The sequence below is a fragment of the Thamnophis sirtalis genome, unplaced genomic scaffold (genome assembly GCF_051295495.1).
Source record: "Thamnophis sirtalis isolate CommonGarterSnake01/CBP01778 unplaced genomic scaffold, rThaSir2_p1.2 scaffold_14, whole genome shotgun sequence".
Classification (NCBI taxonomy): Eukaryota; Metazoa; Chordata; class Lepidosauria; order Squamata; family Natricidae; genus Thamnophis; species Thamnophis sirtalis.
The window spans coordinates 12,405,424-12,430,689 of record NW_028261394.1 but is presented as its reverse complement, the minus strand read 5'-3'; the positions used below and the strand labels follow the sequence as shown (position 1 = coordinate 12,430,689).

General features: G+C 47.3%; 1 protein-coding gene across 2 annotated transcripts in view; it reads left to right on the top strand.

The window, feature by feature from the left end:
• CAPN15 (calpain 15) overlaps positions 1–22,643 on the top strand; it is a 129,981-nt gene extending 107,338 nt beyond the window's left edge. For both annotated transcript variants that reach the window (XM_087728557.1, XM_087728556.1), the window contains 10 exons: positions 3,094–3,302; positions 6,516–6,699; positions 9,346–9,569; positions 13,343–13,468; positions 14,865–15,017; positions 16,157–16,318; positions 17,637–17,863; positions 18,896–19,062; positions 19,727–19,905; positions 21,924–22,643. In XM_087728557.1, coding sequence (XP_087584683.1) covers positions 3,094–3,302; positions 6,516–6,699; positions 9,346–9,569; positions 13,343–13,468; positions 14,865–15,017; positions 16,157–16,318; positions 17,637–17,863; positions 18,896–19,062; positions 19,727–19,905; positions 21,924–22,101 — 1,809 coding nt within the window. In that variant the 3' untranslated portion in view covers positions 22,102–22,643. The remainder of the gene's footprint in view (positions 1–3,093; positions 3,303–6,515; positions 6,700–9,345; positions 9,570–13,342; positions 13,469–14,864; positions 15,018–16,156; positions 16,319–17,636; positions 17,864–18,895; positions 19,063–19,726; positions 19,906–21,923) is intronic.
• Positions 22,644–25,266: the final 2,623 nt, after the last annotated feature.

Sequence of the window (25,266 nt, the reverse complement as noted above, 5' to 3'; positions counted from 1 at the left end):
CAGAACCACCAAGAACATGTGTGGGTAGAACACATGCGGGAGACGTGCGTGTATGGGCAGGGGGGGGTGTTTTATGCACGTGGCGGGGAGCCTGGGGGAGTGCTGTTCTCCCCCTCCTGCGGCCCATTTTTGGTCCCAGGAGGCTGTATCAGTGTTCCAAGTATCATCCAGAATTAAATCAGAGTTCAAGACATAACTTTCATCAAAGTTCCAATTTAATAAGAGAGACATGTTGGTACATCTGTGGAAAACCCAAATCTGAAAGTTTCCTGGGTTTCCTACCCAGTTGAAAGTTCAAGACCTTGCCCCCACACCCACAAGTCCATCACATGGTCCAATCTTCCTCTGCCACGCCGGCATTTCCACCCATCTAGTTCCGGTCAGGTGCAGAGGTGCGGAGACAAAAGATGACCTTGGGCTTCTAGAAAGGAATGTTTTATTTTGACAGCAACACATTCTGCTCCTTACTATTCCCCACTCCCAATTACCCCACTAATGAAACAGCATAGAAAATAAGAGAGAGAATGTGGCAGGCCGAAAATCCTAAAAGGAATATGACTGCAGGCCTGACAGGCTGCAGCAGAAGTGGTACTCTGCCAGTTTGCCCCAGTTTGGGTGAACTGATAGTGGCAGTTTCGGGAGGTTCCATCCACCTGCCCACCTGCGGGTGCTGTGCGCATGCGCAGAAGTGCCACAGGCGAGCAAAGCAAACTGGTATTGAAGATAAGAGGATTTTATGTGCACCCTTCTCCCAACAGCCCGTTTTTGCTTCCACTAGGCCCAAAATGTGGCAGGGGGGCAGAGTTAGGTTCCTACCAGTTCGCACCTATTCGGTAGAACCGGTTCATCAAATCTACCGAACTGGTTAGAAGAGGTTCCACCAGTGGACCCGGAAAGCAGGCTACACCTACAGAAGAGGTTCCAAAAATTTTTGAAACCCACCACTGGTCCTTGAATATGATTATTCTACACTGTCATGCTCCTATTTATAAAACTCAGGGCCTCTGTGAAAGGTAAGGATGACTACTGCGTTTGTGGTGCAATCAGAACATTGCGTGTGTTGAAGTTGTTTTGACGCAAACCAAAGATGCCTTTTAAAAAACAAGTTTACATCCTATTCTTATGCATGCCAGTGCCGTGTGGGAGGTAATTTAAGGTGGTTCTGACAAGTGTCCTCAGCATCTTCATATCCGGTCACATGGGCGGCAAGCCACTCCCATCCGATCACATGGGTGGCAAGCCACTCCCACAAAGGAGGCCACACCCACAGAGTAGGTTCGAACAATTTTTGAAACCCACCACTGCGGGGGGGGGGGGATGTTTCGCATGTTCATGCACAGGTCTAGGGATTCCTGCTTGAGCAAGGGGTTGGATTAGAAGACCTCCAAGGTCCCTTTCAACCGTTAAGCCTCCCAGAGCTCAACCAGCGTCCTGCACACTGCATGAGAGAAAACCGGTTTTGTGCTTGTTGTACGGCTCGTGTCTTTCAAGGACTTGAAAAAAACGTCATCGTATATCCTTTGGTGATCTTTTTCTCAAGACTAAACATACTCCAATTGCTTCAAAGACCTGATTTCTAGGCCCCTGATCATCGAAGGTGATTTTCTTTGCCTCTCTTCCATTAAGAATAGCACCCGGAAATGGGGTCAGAGCTATCATTAGTCGTTTAAAGGATTGCTCCGTTTTTAATTTCAACAGAACAACTTTAATCTAATTTACACCAATTCTCATTAAAAGAGCTCTCCGAGCTGTTTACAATTAACGTAACGATTGTGGTTTAAAACAGTAGGTTAAAACGATAATCAGTGAATAAATAAAGCAGACAGTAACTCAAAACAGATGTTTAGCGCAAAAACGCAAAATAAAACAGTGAGATAAATATCTAAACAGGACCAGAAAGAAAAAGTAGGAGCTGAAAAAGCAACAACAACACAGTAGCACTGACACATTTATTGCAAGTCCTAAGTGACTAAAAAAAGTCCATTATGTTTCAGTATAAAGCTCATACTGAGGGTGGCTCAGTGGCTAAACCCCAGCTTCTGCCAAACTAGCAGTTCGAAAGCATATAAAAATGCAAGTAGAAAAATAGGAACCACCTTTGGTAGGAAGGTAACAGCGCTCCGTGCGCCTTCGGCATTTAGTCATGCCGGCCGCATGACCACGGAGACTTCTTCGGACAGCGCTGGCTCTTTAGCTTTGAAACGGGGTTGAGCACCGCCCCCTAGAGTCAGGAACGACTAGCACATATGTGCGAGGGGAACCTTTACTTTTATAAAGCTCAATCAGGAGGCTGTGAGTTTGATCCTAGGAAGAAGCAGATATTTCTCTCTCTGGGCACACTGAGAATATATCAGCTGGGGAAAAAAACTCCGCATCGGCAACAGGAAGGGCATCAGGGCAGTAAGCATTCAGCTCCATTCAGTTGCCCAGACTCCACCTTGCAAGGGATTATGGGGTCGTTAAAAGAGGATGAGCATGATAAAGCTCGTAGATTGGTGTGCCAAAAAATCCAGAACATTTGATATAAAAGTGCAGTAAAATTAATACCCAGGGAAAGAGCAGCCAAGAGAGCAAACAGGCATCTGGAACAGATGCAAAAAAAATAAAATTGATGAGAATTCATAAAAATATTTTACAATATAGGAGACTGAAGTTTGAAACACCTCCATGTGAATTCCATGCATACCTTCAACCCGAGTCGGATCTCAGATTTTTACAGCAGGCGCGTGAGGCGCAAAGTTCACAGCCTGCTGCAGCACCTCGTTGGTGGATGTGATTTATGACCCAGACTGAGGGCAGGGGAGACACAGGGGTAAAAGTTCAGACACCATTATCCAGAAATCAGTTTCGGCTCCGCAGAAGAACATGCCAAAATGTTGCTCCTAATAAATGAATGGATTTCTTTTGAACTTTGTCTCGAGGCTTGTAAATTAATTAGGGCATCCTTTGGAAACTTGACAGAGAGGTATCTGGGAAAGGGAAGAACTGGTGGGGTCTCACAAATGTCCGCTTGCCTCTCAGCTTCTTATTTATGTAGAACTTCCGTCTCCATCCAGGAATTGCCTTGTGACTTCTTAAACTTTGTACCTGCAGAACAAGGTGAACTTCGTGGATGACAGCTTTCCCCCCGGCCCAAAGTCGGTTGGCTTTCCCGAAGGAGACAGCGTCCAGCAGCGAGTCAAACAGTGGCTGAGGCCTCACGAAATCAACTGCAATATCTTCAAAGACCGGTCGGTCAAGTGGTCAGTTTTCCGGACACCCCGACCTTCAGATATCCTGCAGGGACTCCTGGGAAACTGTTGGTAAGAGAACCAAAAGCAGATGGGCCTGTTGTATTACTTACATGTACCCACGTGCCACACACACACTAGCATCCCTCCCTGCCTCCTGACGGCGAGGCGAGAGCTCCACCTCTTGGCCACCGCACCACTCTCGCTTAGCAACTGAATCGTTGGGGTCAGTGCAGTGGTGGGTTACGGATCCCGTTGCAACTGGTATGGTTGCAACGGGGCCCAGCGTCCTCCACATGAACGCGTGCATGCATCCTACCCTCCAGTGACACCTCCACGACACTCCGGCTGCTCGGCGGAGTGTCGCGCAGGCGCTGTACGTGCTGTGCGCGTGTGCAGAAGCGCCAAAGAGTTTAAAAACAGCTAAGGATGACGGGCAGGCGGGTGGGCCCTCCGGAGCAGTGTACCGTTCTGGTGCTTCGAGCAGGCACTGGTACGCCCATACCGGGGCGTACCCAACCCACCACTGGGTGAGTGGTGGTAGTAAGTTGAGGCCCACTTGCAGCTTCCCTTCGCCCTTTGTTTTCTGTGGCTTGCACAATCCCACCGGTAGTGCCGATGACAAACGGATCTATTGAAATTTGCCCTTCCCTCCTTCCAGGATTGATTTCATCCATCCCCCCCCCCCACCTTCTTGATGTTCCTGGAAGGTTGCTCTTCCAAGGGGCTCATTGCTTTTGACCCTTTCGGTCCACTCAAGGTTGGTCAGGTGCTGCCACCTGCTGAAAGAGGAAGAAGAAAAGACTGTAGACCAGAGGCGTCAAACTCGCGAAGACACGTTGTCACGTGACGTATCATAACTTCTTCCCGCCACTTCGCTGGGCGTGGCCAGCGTGTGACGCATCCGGGCTGCAGGCCACGGGTTTTGACACCCCCTGCTATAGACAGAGGTTGCCCTCGTGTCTCCCTGATGAGACTTGTATGCCGCTTTGCCACCGAAACCTGAACGATGCAAGTAACCCTTTTCAGTGATCACAATTCAGATGCTTGGCAACTGGTTCACATTTGCATTTAATACAATACAATACAATAGCAGAGCTGGAAGGGACCTTGGAGGTCTTCTAGTCCAACCCCCTGCCTAGGTAGGAAACCCTACACCACTTCAGACAAATGGTTCTCCAACCTCTTCTTAAAGACTTCCAGTGTTGGGGCATTCACAACTTCTGGAGGAAAGCTGTTCCACTGATTAATTGTTCTAACTACCAGGAAATTTCTCCCCAGTTCTAAGTTGCTTCTCTCCTTGATTAGTTTCCACCCATTGCTTCTTGTCCTGCCCTCAGGTGCTTTGGAGAATAGTTTGACTCCCTCTTCTTTGTGGCAACCCCTGTGATATTGGAAGACTGCTATCGTGTCTCCCCTAGTCCTTCTTTTCATTAAACTAGACATACCCAGTTCCTGCAACCGTTCTTCATATGTTTTATCCCCGAGTCCTCTAATCATCTTTGTTGCTCTTCTCTGCACTCTTTTTAGAGTCTCCACATCTTTTTTATACTGTGGCAACCAAAACTGGATGCAGGATTCCAAGTGTGGCCTTACCAAGGCCTTATAAAGTGGCATTAACCCTTCACATGATCTTGATTCTATCCCTCTGTTGATGCAGCCTAGAACTGTGTTGGCTTTTTTGACAGCTGCTGCACACGGCTGGCTCCTATTTAAATGGTTGTCCACTTTATGTCCTATTTATGACGGTCTCAGCGTCCTGTGATCCCCTTTTGAACACTTGTGAGAGGCCGAGTCGAGATGAACTGAAGCCAGATTCCCTTAATGAGCGTGCTACTAGCTTAACAGCTGCGTTGATTAATTTCATCACCATTGGACCCAAAATTTATGCTCAGTGAGTTTTGCCCCATTTTTTTCAATGCTGTTGTAACTTTGAAGAGTCACTAAACGGACCGTTGTAAGTCAAGGACTACGTGTATTAAGTAAAACACAGCCACAGCCAGCAAGAGACAGAAATGGAGGAGAGCCAGGTTGTTATGACAAAATACAGGTAGTCCTTGATTTACATTGAGTGACTGTTTAGAGTTCCAACAGCACTGAAAAAAGTAATTCAGGACCGTTTTTCATACTTACGACCGTTGCAGCATCTCCAGGGTCACGCGATCAACATTCAGAACCTTGGCCACGAACTCATACTTATGACGGTTGCAGGGTCAAGTGATCATCTTTTATGACCCTGCTGACAAGCAAAGTCAACGAACAAACTGGTCTCCCTTAACAACGGTGTTACTAGCTTAATTGCAATGATTCGCTTAACAACCGTGGCGAGGAAGGTCGTAAAACGGGATGAAACTCAGTGTAATAAATGTCTCACTTAGCCACAGAAATGTTGGGCTATGTTATGGTCATAAGGTGAGGACTACTTGTACATCGGTTCTCCCAAGGTGGACCTTCTCTTTCACCTGACATTGCATTGAGACCACTCAATGGTCTTAAGATGAATCACATGACCAGGATCGGCTAGCTATTACTGTGACCGGCCAGCGGATCTGGCAGCAGATTTGGACAGTGAGGAGGTTGGGGAGGAACCTGGGCCAGTCCTGGAGTCTGGGGAAGGCTCTGAGGAGGGCTCTGTCCTGGAGGCAAAGAGGGGGAAAGGGTCATCCAACAGTTATCAGCTGCCTTCGGAGTTGGAGATCAGTGGGGCAGAAGAACAGCTGGAGCCTGTTCCCAGTGTGCACATGAGCAGAGCTGCCAGGAGAAGGGAACATCTAAAGAACAAGGGCCGACTTGGGAGTAAAGGCACAGGTGGACGGTGAATGGCCCCTCCCATAGAGAATAAAGAGGAGCGAAAGGGGAGTGGAGTTTGCAGGAGACAATTAGTTCCATTCATTAGGGTGAAGATCTGTTCCTGGCTCCTTGCTAAGTAATTGCTGCTACAGCGTGGAGTTTGGAAGATATCGGCCTGGCAGCTCTCCAAGCCTGATCAAGGTCTGTAGTTGTGAAATCTCACGAAAGTCTGTTGGCCGGGACTTTGCTGGAGAGGAATTCCCTTTAAACAAAAGTGGTTTTATCATGACAAGGAGATCGGCTTTGTGCTCTTGGGATGCCTAGGTCAGAGCAGCTAGGGAACTCTGGGAGTTGAAGTCTACATGCCTTAAATGTAGTCACGGTTGAGAAGTCCATCAGCTTGATGGAGTGTGGGCAGCCCCCCCACCCCAGGTGCATTCTCATGAGTTTATTCCTCGCAGTTAGGGGTCTTCATCAGATGCCTGTCTCTTTCAGGTTCCTGAGTGCGCTGGCAGTGCTAGCGGAGCGGCCCGAGTTGGTGGAAAGGGTCATGATCACGCGGACCATGTGCCCCGAGGGGGCTTACCAAGTCCGGCTATGCAAAGATGGCACCTGGACCACCGTGCTGGTGGATGACATGCTGCCCTGCGATGAGTGTGGCTATCTCCTCTTCTCCCAGGTGGGTGCCATGAATTGGGGGAAAAGAGGCTGCTTGGAAGCTGTATGACTCTTGGGGTAAAATGGGAGCTGAGAAATGTTTATGGAGATTCTCGGTCATCCAGGTCACGGTTGTCCCCAAAGGTGCTTTTTATTTTCAGGAGGCAACTGGACTTTCTTGTTTTCTTCTTTTGAAGACGTTTCGCTTCTCATCCAAGAAGCTTCTTCAGCTCTGACTGGATTGTGGGGAGTGGGAGAATTTATACTCCTTGCCGACAGCCGATCATTTGCATCCTTGTAGAGGGTCATTGAAGCACTTGGAGGTTTACCTGTGTCCTCGGGGGTCATCTGAGTTAGTGCTCCTGTTTCTTGTAGTCTGCAATTTTCACCCTGGAAATCCATTCCTACTCCCATGCCATTCAAAGGCTGTTCATCCCAAATTATATAGCTAAACATCCCTAAGGATTCTCCGTCATCCAGGTCATGGTTGTCCCAAAGGTGCTTTTTCAGGAGGCAACTGGACGTTCTTGTTTTTTCTTTGAAGAGGTTTCACTTCTCATCCAAGAAGCTTCTTCAGCTCTGATTGGATGGTGGGGAATGGAAGGATTGATATTCCTTGCGGATAGCTGGTCATTTCTATTAGGGGTATCTCCGTTGGGAGACAGAAAGTAGCACAGCGGAATGTACAGCTAGAGAGAAGGAACGTTACTAGTAGAAGAAACACACGAATAGAGTCCCAGACACTGCTAGTAAAAACAAGTAGCTTTACTACTACTAATAGCTTCACAAGCAGTGATAGTAGATATTTGTCCAAACACAATTCAAGGAACAAACAATTGCTTACAGTCGCAGTTCACGTTCCAGTCATCAAGTGAGCAAGTAGTTATCAAGCATAGGACAAGCAGAGAGAGAGAGAGAGTGAGCTTTCCTGACTCCCTCTTATTGCAAAGTTAATTACAGCTGATTGTAAAGTTAATTGCAACTGATAAGTACATTCACCCATTTAAAGCAACATCGACCATTTGTTATTGTATATGAATCTATATTGCCTACCCAACACTAGGAGTATACTCCCAACAATTTGCATCCTTTTAGAGAGTCGTTGAGGCCGATTGGAGGTTTGTCTGTGTCCTCAGGGTCACCTGAATAGTGCAAATGGGTGTGCAAGGCTCTTCTTGGAACTGCTGAAAGGATTGTGTTGTAGTCCTTTCTGACTTTAGATAGATGGTACCGTATCCCTCCTCCTCTGTTGGGAGAGGGCTGTTCAATTTTGACCTAAAGGGCATCTTTGACCCAGCTTTCTTTCAAACCAGCGGTCCTCTTGGTCCAAAATATGGACTTTGCTGTCTTTCAAAATCAGAATTGAAGTCAAAGATGGAGAAGCTTGTTGGGTGAGAAGTGAAAGATCTTCAACGAAAAACAAGAAAGTCCAGTTGCCTTTTGAAAAATGAAAAAATGAAAACACACCTAAGGAAGGAGAGAAGGAGGGAAGGAAGGAAGGAGGGAAGGAAGGAGGGAAGGAGAGAAGGAGAGAAGAAAGGAGGGAGGGAAGGGGGAAGAAGGGAGGGAAGGAAGGAGGGAAGGAAGGAGAGTAGGAGAGAAGAAACGAGGGAAGGAAAGAGGGAGGGAGGGAAGAAGAAGTAGGACCGTTGTAAGATAAGATGGATCTATGGGATGGTAAGAAAGCAATTTTCAAGTATATTGTCAACTGTAGGGAAAAAATTGTTATAAATACATATTATTAATAACAGTTATGAGATCATATAATTGTGAATGTATATATGAAATTGATAAAATAAAAAATTGGGGGAAAAAAGAAGAAAACACACCTTTGGGATTGTGGAGAAATGTCCTGCTCGGGATTCTTGGAGGAAACTTCCCAACTTGTTGCACAGATAGAGAAGAATAGCTGTTTCTTCAATCTGCCTATCTTGTCTTCCTTTCTTCCTTGCCACCCCCACCCCCCCAGGCCAGTGGTGGAGCTGGCAGCAGAGTCAGACAGTGAGGAAGTTGGGGAGGAACATGGGCCAGTCCTGGCGTCTGGGGAAGGCTCTGACGAGGGCTCTGTGTTGGAGGCAGAGAGGGGGCCAAGGGCCATCTGGTAGTTATGTGCTGCCTCCAGAGTCTGACATCAGCGAGGCAGAGGAATAGTGGGAGCCTGTTCCCAGTGTGCACATGCGCAGAGCTGCCATCAGAGAAAAACAATTTTTTTTAAAAGGGGACGATTCGGGAGTAAGGCTTGGCCCCGCCCATAAGACGTAAAAGAGGAGCAAACGGACGTGAGCCTTTGCAGGAAGCAATTAGTTCATCTGGTCGGTTCAAGCTCTGAGAAGTTCCATTTGGCTCTGTGCTACGCTTGGCCTTGCAAAACTAATTGGCAATTTGGTCTCTGGCAGCCTTTCAAGGGAGGTAAAGGTGGGCGCTTATTAACATTACCCTGAAAGACTGCGGCAACTCGAGCAGACATCTGTCAGACTCTTCACAGGCTGTTTGTGAATCATTACAAGCTGTGAATGACCGTAATTCACAGCCGTCTAAATAAAAGAGGGTTTGGGGGACTAAGATTGTGATTTATGCTTTCTCGGGACACCTAGATCAGAACAAAATCTGTCGGTTGTCACATGTATATATATTCAACGCGATGTCTTGTCTTCCTTTCCTCCCCCAGGCTCAGAGGAAACAGCTATGGGTGGCTCTGATTGAGAAGGCCTTGGCCAAGCTCCACGGCTCATACTTCGCCCTCCAAGCAGGGCGCGCCATCGAAGGCCTGGCTACGCTGACCGGCGCTCCCTGCGAGAGCTTGATGCTGCAGGTCAGCTCCACTAACCCCCGCGAGGAGGCCATTGACACTGATCTCATCTGGGCCAAAATGCTGAGTTCTAAGGAGGCTGGGTAAGAGAAGGCAGGAGGGAGGGGGCTTCCCTTTTGAGGTTGGAGGAGGAGGAGGACAAAGCTCGTATCAGGAGGGGAGCCCGAGAGAATCCCACGCCCTCCCCTTTCCGACCTAGTCCTCTTGCATCCCGAATTGAAGCACAGGTAGTCCTCGACTTAACGACCACAGTTTTGAGCCCGGAATTTTTTTCCAGCTAAGCGAGACAGCTTGTGAAGGGAATTTCACCCCGCTTTACGATCTTTTCTCCTCGCCGTCATTAAGTGAATCGCTACCATCGTTACGTTAGTCACCCCACGGTTGTGAGGTGAATCCGGCTTCTTCCCCATGGACTTTGCTGGTCAGGAAATCCCAAATGAGGATGACATCATCCATACGGGCCAGTAGCCAAGCCATCCGAATTTTGATCCCGGGACCGTGGGGGAAATGCTACAACGGTTGTTAAGTGTGGAAAAATGATCCTAAGTTAACTATTTTTTCCCCAGTGCCGTTGCAACTTGGGAATGAGCTGTTGTAAGTCAAGGACTACCTGTGGTTCACCACCCGGGTCAGGGAGTGCAGGATGGACTCTTTCCCTTGGGTGTCCCTTCAAAAGGAAAACCTATTTCCACTGATTAGACCCGTGATGGCGAACCTATGAGACACAGAGCCCTCTCGGTGGGCACAGGTGCCATCCCCAGCTGCTCTTCTAGTTTCTGCAGGCCTTGGCAGGAGCCGAAGCATTGAAAAACGACCTGAAAATGGCTTGAAAAATGGCCAAAAAACAGACCATTTTTTTTTGAAATTTTTATTTTATTTTAATTAAACAAAAACACAGAAAAAGGATCATCCTTCATTACATCTTGTAGAAAGTGTGTCAATTGGTTGCAGATAACTTTCGTGCATTTCTTCCACAGTCATTACTTATAGTTCATATTAGATTATACACTTTTAAGTCAAAAATCTTTGTATATCTTACTATCAATGTACCACAATTCTCATTTGACTACAATTATTTGAACATGCTTTTACCTCAAATCATTCATACTTAAATGTTCTGATCACCCCCCTCACCCCACACCAAGACAAAGATAAGTTATGGCATTTAATTAACAGACAGAAAGGTCCTTGGTAGAAAACCGGCACAGACAAGCTTGGGCAGCAATCCAGCATAGATAGGCCATGGCAGCAATCCAGCCTGCCAAGCTCACAATAATGTTCTCCAACATTAGCTCCTGCGTTGACTTCTGCAAGAGGGGCGTGTGCACAAGCAGTCCTTTTATAGTCTGGAGAGGAGCCTAATGACCACCAGCTGAGTGCAATTACCTCCTGAAACTGTGCAACTGTTCCTGATGCCTATTAGCTCTTCGGGCATTCAGGAACAACTCACTGCTGGTGTCCGGATCACTCTCCCTTGTCTCCTCCCCACTGGTCCAAGGCTCAGGTGCCTCCTGGTGGCCAACCAGCCTCTCTGCGCCCTGCTCAGAGTAGGAACCCTGTCCAGGGTCCTCCACATCCTCCAGAGCCGACTCATAGGGCCCCTCACTATCGGAGTCTGGTGGCAGCTCCAATGGCTCCTGCTGGGCCACAACACTTAGAGACACAGCCACATAATGGCATTCATTAGCTATTTCAGAAAATCCTCCAATAACATTACACCTTTATAGCATCTTTTAAGTAAAAGTCAATAGATAGCATTTTTAAACCTTTCCCCCGCGCTGTTTTTCCCCCAACTCACTGACTAATATTTATATCTAAGTTATTTTAGCCAATACCATAGCATGTATATATTGTTAAACAATGACCATTAACATTTCCCTGTTGTTATTATAATTGGCTAAAAATAATTTACTATTTATGCCCCATCTCCTCTCATCAGGGCATCCCCCCCCCCAAAAAAAACCTTACACCTTTATAACAAAATCTAAATGAAAATTTGTTAATAAAATTTATAGGTCTTTTTCCCAAGTCACAATTTACAGTTTTTATCCAAATTTCTTTTACTAAATTGTCAATGCATGTATATATCGTTACGCTGTATCCATTATCATATCATTGTTATTATTTATGGTTAATTAATTGTTAGCGAGTAAACATTTAATAACAGTCTAAAACAATCTAGGAAAAACAGGCCATTTTAAAGGCCGTTTCCAGGCCATTTCCCAGGTCATTTTCAGGCTGGTTTATAGATGTTTTCTTTGGCCCAAAAAACATGAGGTTTTTTTTGGCTCAAAAATATTTTTTGCCTGAAAAATGGCCTACAAACAGCCCCCAAAACGGCCCCCAAAAAACAGGCATGCACGCGCCAGCTAGCTGTTCTTTGAGTTTTTGGCACTCCGGCGAGCATGCATGTTCTGGTTTGGCCAAAAAGATTTGCCATCACTGGACTAGACCCTTGTGTCGACATCACAATGATTTCTCCCAAGGGAAAGTATGTTCTCCAAAAATGGTACCTCTTCCTCCACCCCAGTTGGAATTGGGGCAATCTACTATAGGATTTCATCAACACCTTTTGCCCCATGTGTGGAGTAGTCCTAAGTGTTGTGGCCTGCCATGGCCAATGGAGCTGGCAGCAGATTTGGACAGAGAGGAGTTTGGGGAGGAACCTGGGACAGTCCTGTAGTCTGGGGAAGGCTCTGATGAGGGCTTTGTGTCAGAGGCAGAGAGGGGGCCAGGGCCGTATGCCAGTAATCAGCTTCCATCAGACATCAGTGAGGCAGAAGAACAGCTGGAGCCTGTTCCCAGTGTGCGCATGCACAGAGTTGCCAGACGAAGGGAACAGCTAAAGAACAGGGGTCGACTTGGGAGTAAGGCCACAGGTAGACGATGAATGGCCCCTCCCATAGGGAATAAAAGAGGAGCGAAAGGGGAGGGGAGTTTGCAGGAGACAATTAGTTCGCTTCATTGGTTCAGGACTCTTCGAGACTCCTTGCCAAGTTCTGCAGAGATCGGCCTGGCAGCTCTCCAAGCCAGAGAAGGTCTGTGACTGTAAATCCTCCCTTGAAAAACTTTGCTGGATGTGAATGAGAAAAAATCACAGTAAATTGATACAAGGGTTTTTTGTTGGGACAAGGGGTTTGCTTCCTGCTCTTGGGAAGCCTCGGTCAGAACACTAAGAAACAGTCACAATATTTGTTGCGTAACCTTCAAGGATCAGGGAAGCAGGAAATGCCTCTGTGATCCTTGTCAGCTTTTATTTTCTAGTAAACCATGAAGAAACATGACAATTGTAATATATTTCTGGAAAATGAAGAGGATGAATACCTAACTTCCAGTTCTATGGGGATTCTCAGCCATCCAGGTCATGGTTGTCCCAACGATCCTTTTTCAGAGGTCAACTGGACTTTCTTTGTTTTTTCCTTGAAGGCGTTTCGCTTCTCATCCAAGAAGCGTCTTCACTTCTGACTAAAGAAGCTTTGTGGACAAGAAGCGAAACCGATGAAGCTTCTTGGATGAGAAGCGAAACTTCTTCATGCAAAAAATAAAATAAAAGTCCAGTTGCCTTTTAAGAAAGCACCTTGGGGGACACCAAACTTTCAACTAAGACTGAAAGCCACACCCAGTCCTGGTACCTTCCAGGTGGACTTTAACTCCCAGAATTCTTAGCAGGGGCCAAGATAGGCTGTGGAACTGTGGGATTTGAAGTCCACCCAACTGGAGATGGGCAGGGTTAGGGTTAGGGTTAGGGTTAGGGTTAGCCTAGCCCTAACCCTAACCCTAAATCTTTGTCCTTTTTCCCTTTTTTCTTTCTCTCGTACTGTCCCCCTATTTTATTCCCATTTCTGTTACTCTTCAGCTTCCTCATGGGAGCATCCTGCGGAGGAGGCAACATGAAGGTGGATGATGCGGCCTACGAAAGCATGGGTCTTCGCCCACGACATGCGTACTCCATATTGGATGTACGAGACGTGCAAGGACGCAGGTAAACATGGCTACGCTGGTGATCATGGCCACTTTGCTCATGGACAATGTTAAGTAAACTCCCCATTGGGAGAGTGAGTGCGTTCAGAGAAGTGTTGTGAGAGTTGTGTTGGAGAACACACAAACCAGCATACAGAGACACTGCAGTTTAAATAGGCTTTTACTTTTGTGGAAAATAGAGGTATCAGAGTCCATCAAACAGCCCAAGTCATACACGGATAAGACAGTCAGTCATCAATGTCTTTCAGTTAAGGGATAATCCAAATAACATAGTCCAATATCATATAATCAGTTCAGTACTCAAAGTTTGCTAGCAGTTGCAAAACGTACGATAGCTCACGGCACTTTCTAACAGCCAGCTTCCAAAACACTCAGATCAGATCAGCCCAGCATCTAATGAAACTAACAGTCATTCTGGCTCCCTCTTATGGCCGATTGAGGAAAACAGCAACCAATCACATTTTACAGTATGATTTAAAGAAACAGGTATAACATTGTTACATGATTTATATATTGCCAACCCAGCCGTTAGAATTATATTCCTCACAGACAACTTGCTTGCTTTAAAATTAAGAGTGTATAGATTGAACCATTTTCAGTCTAGAAGTTTGGCAGTTCGAATCTCACCGGGCTCCAGGTTGACCCAGCCTTCTGTCCTTCCAAGGTTGTTGGGGGAAATATGCTGACTCTGTAAACTGCTTAGAGAGGGCTGGAGAGCACCGTGAAGCGGTATATAAGTCTAAGTGCTATTGCCCTTGACTCGGCCTTCCCTCCTTCCAAGGAGGGTAAAATGAGGACCCAGCTCATTGGGGGCAAGAGGCTAACTTTGTAAACTGCTTAGAGGGGACTGTAAAAGCACTGTGAAGCAGTATATAAGTCTAAGTGCATTTGCTATTGCTGTAGTTGATTGGATGTTGCATGAGGAGCCCCGTTAGAATGTGGTATTGCAGGCTGACTCTGCCCGCAGTCTGGAGTTTGATCCTGACTGGCTCAAGATTGACTCAGCCTTCCATCCTTCCGGGGTGGGTAAAATGAGGACCCAGATTGTTGGTGGGGGGGCATAGGTTGACTTTGTAAACCACTTAGATAGGGCTGTAAAGCACTGTAAAGCAGTATATAAATCTGAGTGCTCTTGCTATTGTTAAACAGTGTCTGTTAAGGTGAAATGTGGTTATTTATATGAAAATTAAAAAAAAAACTTTTCTAAAACTAAAGGATTGGGCTTGGACCGTTGGTAGAAACGTAATGATTCTAGGCTGATGACACATTTGACTCCGCTCTCCCAGGTCCGTCTGCTCTTCTCCTACAGTGAAGAGCTTATACCTTACTCTTAGCTCAGAGTAAGACCTGAGTAACCCATCTTTCTCTATTTCCCCCCCTCCCTCAATCCCTTTCAGACTGCTGCGACTTCGTAATCCCTGGGGCCGCTTCTCTTGGAATGGCAGCTGGTCCGATGAATGGCCCCACTGGCCCTCCCATTTGCGTCACGAGCTGATGCCCCACGGGAGCAGCGATGGGGTCTTCTGGATGGAATACAATGACTTCATCAGGTATTTCCCAGGGGGAGCCAGCTGCCTCCCAGAGCCCTTGGGTTGCTTGAGTTCAGCTGTGGGATTGTCAGGTCATAGATTTTAAGATCAGAAGATAGAAATGGCTCCTGGGTCTGTATGGCAATCTGCATGCTCGCACGTGCGCGCGCGCGCACACACACACACACACACACACTTTCTATCTACCTACCTATCTACAGCTATCTATCTATCTATCTATCTATCTATCTATCTATCTATCTATCTATCTATCATCTAAATGTCTATCATCTATCATCTCTAATATCTATCTATCTATCTATCTATCTATCTCATATCTCAAATATCTATCATCTCTAATATCTATCTATCATCTATCTATCTATCTATCTATCTATCTATCTATCTATCTATCTATCATCTATCTATCTGCTACATATCTCTATATGTATGTTTGTATATCTATCTCTATATCTAATCATCCATCCATCCATCCATCCATCCATCTATCTACGGTATCTATCTATCTATCTATCTATCTATCTATCTATCTATCTATCTATCTATCTATCTATCTATCTATCTATCTATCTATCTATCTATCTATCTATCTATCTATCTGCTACATATCTCTATATGTATGTTTGTATATCTATCTCTATATCTAATCATCCATCCATCCATCCATCCATCCATCCATCCATCCATCCATCCATCCATCTATCTATCTATCTACGGTATCTATCTATCTATCTATCTATCTATCTATCTATCTATCTATCTCTATCTATCTATCTATCTATCTATCTATCTATCTATCTATCTATCTATCTATTTATCATCTATATATCTCATATCTCATATGTCTATCTGTCTATCATCTCTAATATCTTATCTATGTTTATCAAGACACATATATGCTCTGTCTATATCTACAATCTTTTATGTAATATCTCTAATATCTGTCTGTCTGTCTGACTGGCTGTCCATCTATCTATCTTCTGCCTCTATTGTTTTTCAAATAACCCAAGGCGGTGGACACATCCCACACCCCTTCCTCCTCACATTTTCCCCGCAACAGCCACCCTGTGAGGTGGGCTGGGCTGAGAGAGAGAGCGACCGACTTAACCAGGTGAAGAGAGGTTGGTTTCTCTTGCCAGGTACTTTGACTCCGTGGACATCTGCAAGCTTCATTCCGACTGGCACGAAGTGCGTGTGCAGGCGGCTTTTCCCAACAAGGCCAGCGGCCCCATAACGGTCACGTCACTGACTGTGCTGGAGCGAGCAACTTTGGAGTTTGCCCTTTTCCAGGAAGGCAGCAGGTGAGGCGGAAGATCAAGCCAATTGGGTGAAGAACCCAGGTTCTAGCACAGGGGTGGCAAACTTAAGAACGCAGGTGGGATTTGAGCCGTGGGGTGCTTAGATATGGCCCACCAGGGCTGCTCTGGAAACAGGGAAGAACCAGCCCACGGTGCCTCAACGGCCTTCTGCACCTCTCTGTCAGGGCAAACGGAGCCCAAGTGTGCTGCGCCCGGGCAAGCTGCAGGGGCCTCCCCGAGCTCCATTTTTGCTGGCAGAGGGTTGTACGGTCTTTGCGGTCAAAAACGAAGCCCAGTGGGGCGTATGCAGCCCCCTTGGGCTCTGTTTTTGCTGGCAGAAGGTTGCAGGAGGCCATTGCAGATGAAAACGGTGCCTCGGCAAGTGACGTTGAGCTGGCCACGCCTACCCTGGCTACATCCATCCCGCCCCCCCCCAGGCCCCCAAGGTGAAGTAAAACACTGATGTGGCCCTCAATGAAATCAAGTTGAGAAACAAGGGAGTAAGGCCACAAGTAGATGGTGAATGACCCCTCCCAGAGGAAATAAAAGAGGGGCGAAAGGGGAGTGGAGTTTGCAGGAGACAATTAGTTCGCTTAATTGGTCCATGACTCTCCAAGATTCCTTGCCAAGTTTTGCAGAGATCGGCCTGGCAGGTCTTCAAGCCAGATGAGGTCTGTGACTGTAAATTCTCCCTTGAAAGACTTTGCTGGATGTGAAGGAGCAGAATTCACAGTCAATTAATAAAAGGGATTTTTGTCAGGACGAGGAGTTTGATTCAGGCTCTTGGGAAGCTTGGGAGTTCTGGGAGTTGAAGTCCACTCCTCTTAAAGTTGCCACAAATGGGGACTGTTAGGTGTATCTCCGTTGGGAGACAGAAAGTAGTGCAGCAGAATGTACAGCTAGAGAGAAAGAATGTTGCTAGTAGAAACACACGAATAGAGTTTCAGACACTGCTAGTAAAAACAAGTAGCTTTACTACTGATAATTGCTTCACAAGCAGTGATAGTAGATATTAGTCCAAAGACAATTCAAAGAACAAACAATAGCTTACAGTCGCAGTTTACATTCCAGTCATCAAGTCATCAATCATAGGACAAGCAGAGAGGAAGAGTGAGCTCTCTTGACTCCTTCTTATAGTAAAGTTAATTACACCTGATAAGTACATCCACTCATTTAAAGCAACAACGACCATTTGTTGTTGTATAAAGATATATATTGCCTACCCAACACTAGGAGTATACTCCCAAAAGGGACTCTGATCTAAATGGACAAGAAGCGCCCTGCCTCTCAGCTGCACCCCCTACCTCTTGTCCTTCCTCAGACGCTCAGACACCGTGGACAGCCATCTCCTCGACCTCTGCATCATGGTGTTCCGGGCTACCTTCATCAACGGGAGCAAGCTAAGCCTGGGACGCCTGATGGCCCACAGCAAGCGAGCGGTCAAGAAATTTGTCAACTGTGACATCATGCTGGAGCCGGGCGAGTATGCCGTGGTGTGCTGTGCCTTCAACCACTGGACTGCCCCAGTGCCAGGGACCTCGGGCCCAGGTGAGAGCAGTGGGTGGCTTGCTTGGAGGGTAGGACTGAGAGGGAATAGAAAGATGCCAGCGTTTGAAGAGCAACGGTGGCGCAGTGGTTAGAGTGCAGTACTGCAGGGTACTTCTGCTGACTGCCAGCTGCCTGCAATTTAGCAGTTCAAATCTCAAGGTTGAACTCAGCCTTCCATCCTTCCGAGGTGGGTAAAATGAGGACCCAGATTGTTGGGGGGCAAGAGGCTGACTCTGTAAACTGCTACAGGAGGGCTGTAAAGCACTGTAAAGCAGTATATAAGTCTAGGCGCTATTGCTATAGTTATAGTTGATTGGATGTTGCAGTAGGAGCCCTGGTGGCGCAGTGGTTAGAATGTGCTATTGCAGGCTGACTCTGCCCACAATCTGGAGTTCAGTCCTGACTGCCTAAAACTGACTCAGCCTTCCATCCTTTCATCCTTTGTTAGGGGCAATAGGCTGATTCTGTAAACCACTTAGAGAGAGCTGTAGAGCACTGAAGCGGTATATAAGTGCTATTGCTATTGCCCTTCCTCCCTCTCTCTCTCCCTTCCTTCCAATGCAGTATTGCAGGCTAACTCTGCCGACTGCCAACAGTTCGATCCTGACTGGGCCTTCAGACCTGCCACATTTAATGCTGTGGAAAATTGGGAGGGGGGAATTATATGTAGTGGGGTAGATATAGTCAAAATAACATTCCTTTCTCAGAGAGTCAAGGACATCTTGCCCTGCACCTGGAGTGGTGTGATTGGGAGGCATCTCCAGTGTTGGATGGTGCTTGATTGGCCATGTGACAGACATGAAGGTGCTGGGCAGAGGCTTGGACTTTCGTTTGGGTGGGGAAAACCTGGAAGCTTTCAGATTTGGGTTTTCCCAGATGTGCCAATAGGACATCTCTAATAAAATGGGACTTTGAGGAACCTCAAGCCTCGGAGTCTTCTTTCGTTGGGGGTCTTACTTGGAAGCCTGACATGGGGCCCTGTCTCCTCCAACTGAATCCAGCCACATCTCTCTATTTTTCCATCTCTTTCAGGCTCCAGCCCTACACCTAGCAGCGAATCCCCGCCCACCGAGGTCTCCAACTACATCTTGGCCATCTACGGTTCCCGCCTCGTGATGGTCGAACAGATTGAGGCCCAATCGACCACGTTGGCCGATGCCATCATTCTCCTCACGGAGCACAAGGGCGAGCGGCATGAGGTGGGTGTCGGTAGCCGACATCCTCTTGAAGAGACTATAGAGTTTTGGATTTGGATTTGGCGGTTCTGATTATTGACATAAACACGATTAGAAAAGAAATTTTAAAAAGATCTCAGTTCTCTTCAGGATCATCGAGTAACCAGTTGACCAACCTACCCACTTAACCATAGCTTAGTCAAAGATGTCCAACCTTGGCAATTTTAAGACCCGTGGACTTCAACTCCCAGAATTCCCCTGTCAGCTTCTTCCTGTAGAGTTGAGCTGTCCAACCTTGGCAACTTTTAAGACCTGTGGACTTCAACTCCCAGAATTCCCCTGTCAGCTTTTTCGTTTAGAGCAAGGGTTTCCAACCTTCATGACTTTAAGACTTGTGGACTTCAACTCCCAGAATTCCTCTGTCAGTTTCCTGTAGAGCTGAGGTCTCCAACCTTCGCTACTTTTAAGACTTGTGGACTTCAACTCACAGAATTCCCCAGCTGTGCTGAAAGAAAGCCGTGCTGACTATGGAATTCTGGGAGTTGGAGTCCACAAGTCTTAAAGACGCCAAGGTCGGAAGACTCCTGGCTCCGTGTGGTGGGATGTGAACTTCACCCAAACCTTTAGTCTCTTGACCTATGACTCCTTCAGAGAAACAGGCTGGTGATTATTTTCCTTTCTGGAACAGGGCCGTGAAGGGATGACCTGCTACTACCTGACCCACGGCTGGGCCGGTCTCATTGTGGTGGTGGAGAATCGGCACCCCAAGTCCTATCTCCACGTCCAGTGTGATTGCACAGATAGCTTCAACGTTGTGTCCACTCGGGGCAGCTTGAAGACCCAGGACAGTGTGCCACCTTTGCACAGGTGAGAGCCCAGAAATGCAAAATAGCAGGGCAGGTATGGCTGATCCAATCTGCATTCAAATGCTGAAGCTGTGCAACTAAGGAGAGATAAGATCCCTGATCAGCCTTTGAGATTTATCTATCTAGTATCTACCTACCTATCGTCTGTCTGTTTATCTATCCATCCATCCATCTATTCATCCATGTCTGTCTGTCCATCCATCCATCCATATCTGCCTGCCTATCTATCCATCCATCTATCCATCCTTGTCTATCTATCTACCTATTCATATCTATCTATCCATCCATCCATCCATCCATCCATCCATCCATCCATCCATCCATCTATCTAATATCTATCCATCTATCCATCCATCTATCCTTCCATATTTGTCTATCTATCTATCCATATCTATCTATCTATCTATCTATCTATCTATCTATCTATCTATCTATCTATCTATCTATCTATCTATCTATCTAATATCTATCCATCCATCTATTCATCCATATTTATCTATCTATATCTATCTATCTATCTATATCTATCTATCTATCTATCTATCTATCTATCTATCTATCTATCTATCTATCTATCTATCATCTATCTAATATCTATCCATCCATCCATCCATCTATTCATCCATATCTATCTATCTATCTATCTATCTATCTATCTATCTATCTATCTATCTATCTATCTATCTATCTATCTATCTATCATCTATCTAATATCTATCCATCCATCCATCTATTCATCCATATCTATCTATCTATCTATCTATCTATCTATCTATCTATCTATCTATCTATCTATCTTTCTATCTATCTATCTATCTATCTATCTATCTATCTATCTATCTATCTATCTATCTAATATCTATCCATCCATCCATCTATTCATCCATATCTATCTATCTATCTATCTATCTATCTATCTATCTATCTATCTATCTATCTATCTATCTATCTATCTATCCGTATCCATCCATCCATCCATCCATCCATCCATCTATTTAATATCCATCTATCCATATTTGTCTGTCTATCTACCTATCCATATCTCTCTATCTTATCAGCTAATCTATCTATCTATCTATCTATCTATCTATCTATCTATCTATCTATCTATCTATCTATCTATCTATCTATCTATCGCTGATTACGGATCTTACTTCTTAGTTATATCTATATTGGTCCCTTGTGTGTCAGCCTGCAAATTAGGTTTCGGTGCCTTGACTACCCCTGTGGCTTCCTTGGCAAGGTTTTTCAGAAGTGTTCTGCCGTTGCCTATTTCCTAGGGTTGACAGGGAGTGATCGGCTCAAAGTCAGTCAGCTGGCTTTGTGCTTAAGGCAGGACTAGAACTCACAGCCTCCCAATTTTTAGATTGGTGTCTTATCCACTAGTCCAACTGACTCTTCATTTATTATATATTACTAGCCGATAAACCAGCATTTCCCGGGCATTTATATATAGGGGGAAAATGTCCAGACCAAAAATAATTTCTAATGTTGTATTTTACCCCTTACCAGAGGGAGTCCCCTTGTGGAGTTCTGTGAAGCTGTTACCATGGCAACTCCACTGCGCTGTACAGTTGAAGCCATTTTATGGCAGTACAGGAGAAGCCATTTTAAGGCACAACAGGCTGTCTCTTAACGGAACACACTTTCCGAGGGGTGTTAGGGGTGCTTTGGGTAGGTAGCCATGGTGGCGCAGTGGTTAGAGTGCAGTACTGCAGGCTACTTCTGCTGACTGCCAGCTGCATTGCAATTAGGCAGTTCGAATTTCACCAGGTTCAAGGTTGACTCAGCCTTCCATCCTTCCGAGATGGGTAAAATGAGGAGCCAGATTGTTGGGGGCAAGAGGCTGACTCTGTAAACTGCTTAGAGAGGGCTGTAAAGCACTGTGAAGCGGCATATAAGTAACCGCTATTGCTATTACTAACTACTTCTTCAGACTCAAGAAACACTCTGACCTCCCTCTCCCATCTTTTCCCCTCCCCCCTTCCCCTCTTCTCTGTTTTGGTTCCCCTCCTTCAGGCAGGTCCTGGTGATTTTATCCCAACTGGAAGGAAACGCCGGATTCTCCATCACACACCGCCTGGCCCACCGCAAGGCCACCCAGGCGTTCCTGAACGACTGGATGTCAACGAAGGGGACGCACAACCCCCTGCTCACCCCCGAGGTGGCGGGACTTCACGGGCCCCGGCCGCTATGACAAAGGGCCCCCCCTGCCCCCCTCTTCTGCTTCTGCCTTTTTCTAGCCCCGCCTGTCTCCCGCGTTGCCCCCTCCATCCGTGCAGAGCCCGTCAGGATTAAGGAGGACCGACGGATCGCGGGTTTCAAACTAAGCGCCTCTTCTCCTGTTCTCTGGGGTTAGGCCGGGAGCTGCTCAGGTTCCCCCCCCTCTCTTGAAAAACCCATCTCCCCTTTCCACCACCCCTTTCCCACAGAAGATGCACTTTATCCAAAGCTGCAGTCAGGATTGGAGAGCAAGGAGAAAAAAATTTTTAGAGCTGGGGGGAAGGATGTCCCCTTGCAGGTTCCAGCACACCGAACGGCCTGAGCGCGGCCAGCCGTCCTTCCCTCAGCCGCCAGATATCCTACGGCTGCAACAATATACCTCTGGCGAATGTGTCTGTCTGTCTGTCTGCCTGCCTGCCTTCCCTCGCGGTTCATGGCATCAGCAGCCGAGGTGGGGGTGGGGGGCAGGCGGGTTAGAGAGAGGTCCTTTGCTCCCTTGAGAATGAAGGAGGTGAGTTTCATCTCCCTTCTAGCACCGGTGCTCCAGGCCCAGGAGATTTACAGCGGGGGGGGGGGGGCTGTCCAACCTTGGCAACTTTTAAGTCTGTAGACGATTCAAGCAAGCTGTGCTGGCTGGGGAATTCTGGGAGTTGAAGTCCACAGGTCTTAAAAGAAGTGATGGCAAACGTTTTCAGCACCGAGTGTCCAAACTGGAACCTGTGTGCATGCGTGCCCATGTGCGCACCGGAGGACTGGAACCCAGAAGACCAGCTGGCTGGCGTGCACATGCCTGTTTTGGGGGCATTTTTGGCCATTTTTTGAGCCAAAAAGGGCCTGAAAACAGCCCTGAAAATGGCCCAAAACCAGCCTGGAAAACAGTTTATTTGAACCAGAAGAGCAGCTGGCAATGGCGTGCATGCCCAGAGAAAGGGCTCTGCATGCCACCTCTGGCACACACGCCATAGGTTTGCCATCACGGTCTTAAAGCAACCAAGGTTGGACACCCCTGATTTCCAGAGAGATGGAGGCTGTAAGTCCACATGGGTAGACCTGGCCTGCAGTCGCCGAAGGTGAGTTGGCGTTTAGCCCCCGAAGCAGGTGGCACCAGCCCTCTCGCAATGCAACACAAGCCCAAAAAGCAGCTGTGCGGGACTGGTGGGCCAGGGAGACGCTCTCCCCGGAGGGACTTTGTTGCTGCAACACAACGGAGCCATACTGAAGACCCTGAGCTGGGGGCGGTGGGTCTTTGCTTTGGCACCTGCCCCTGGTTCCCTCCTTGTGACCACCCACTCCCACCCCCGGGGCTGGCCAAAGGAACAAAGGCCCAGCCTTCCATTTTGGTGGCCGGCCAGCTAATGCTTTATCCGCCTGGGAAGAGCAGAAGGTCTCCATTTGTCTTTGTGTTGTTGTGTCCTTGTCGTCGTCCTCCAGGGAGCTGACGCCCATGTGCGTTTGATGGGTTGAGATGCCCTTTCGTTGCAGCCAGGGGCCGAAACGAAGGAAGCGCACAGGAGCCCCCAGCCCTTAGAAAGAGTTGGGAGTCCGTTTCCTTCGGCAAGCTCTCTAGCTGTTAAAAGAGGGAGGGGAGCACCCCCTCCCCAATGTCCATTTTTGGCCCCTTCCTCATCCCCCCCCCCCCAAGAAAGATGAGCCAGAAATCAGCCTTGGAGGAGAGGAAATCAGATTATGGACAGTTTGTCCCTTTGCTTTCCATGCTCCAGGTTGAGCTCTAGCTGGAAAGGTTGACAAGGTGTGAGGGCATCGCCTGAAGTTTAGCACTTTTACATTCTGCAGGTGGGCACTCGGCCTCCCGCAGAGGCCTTGAGAAGCCCGCCAGTAGAGAGATCCTTCCATTTTCCCACGAAGGTCAGCTGAATCCTGCAGGGAGGCGCTGGGCTTCCGATGGATCGGTCCGAACGTTGGGAGGTGGTTGGGAAGAGGTTGAAGGGGAGTCGCAGAGCCTCTCGTCGAGATCTGTGGAGTTTAGACTCGGGGAACAGGGTATCTAGTGAAACAGGATGGGTTCAAAACCACGGAAGCAGGGATAGGGTCCTTCCTGCCAACCTTCTTGACCTTAAGGAGAGGATTGGAGGAAGTGTGGACTCAAGAATGTTGAGGAGTCAGCAGGAGTAGATGTTCCTCTTCCGGTTCTCTAAAGGTTTAGGGGACCTGCATTTTTGTGGCCTCCTGTCTAGCTCACTGATTTCTGCCCCTGTGCTGATGAAGGCATCTTGAGTAGGTTTTACCTGCTGCAGACAGGAGATAAAGCCCCTTTCCCCTTCCCCAGCCTCTGTCTAGGCAGAAGATACAGGGAGGATAGCAAGGGTGGAGCTGGGAGTAGGGGTGGGCTTGTGCCCTTTGTTTGAAATTTGAGTGGGGAGTGGGGACTTCCCAGTGGGTCTGGGGGCAGCCAGTTTGCTTGACATTTTTCTCCCGGGATTAGTTGGTGTTTAGCAAGACCAAAGGTGAAGTGAAATTGGTCAACATTTGGCCATAGTTGGCTTAACAGGTCATCTGGAGACACGGGCGGCGGCCGGATCTTCTCCAGAGTCTTTTGCCGACCACATGGCGGCACGACAACAGACATGGTTCATCCTTGACTGTTGGGAATCTCCTGCAGAGGAAGCACCAGACCATGCCAACGTTTTAGCTCTGCGGGCTGATCGCAAATGGGACAGAGCCATAGAGAAGAGCATTAACTCAGACCAGCCGGAGAAGGGAAAAGGTGGAAGGATATAGGTGACCTTAGAGAAAGTTGTGTACCTGCTCCTGTGTAAATGCAGCAGCTGGAAATTAGGAACGGGGGGATGTTCTCCTGCACCATTAAATGTCATCCTCCGGGGTCGAGTGGATAGATCCCCTGTTGATCAGAGAATCCTGCATTTTGTAGAATTAGACCGATTCTCTGGTCCTTCCCCCTAATCCCCCCCCCAAAGAAAATTGATGGGTATGGAAACGTTTGGCCACACCGATGACAAAAGAATGTGGACATCCTTCCAGAGCAAAGTGGCAGCTCTCTGTGTTCAGAAAAAGCCAGCATTTCAGTATTCTAGCACTTTCTTTGGGGGAAATGTAGTTTAGTGGCCTTTGGTGGCAGGTGGCCACGGGCTGGGGAGGTGCTTTGGGAATGGGTGAAGTG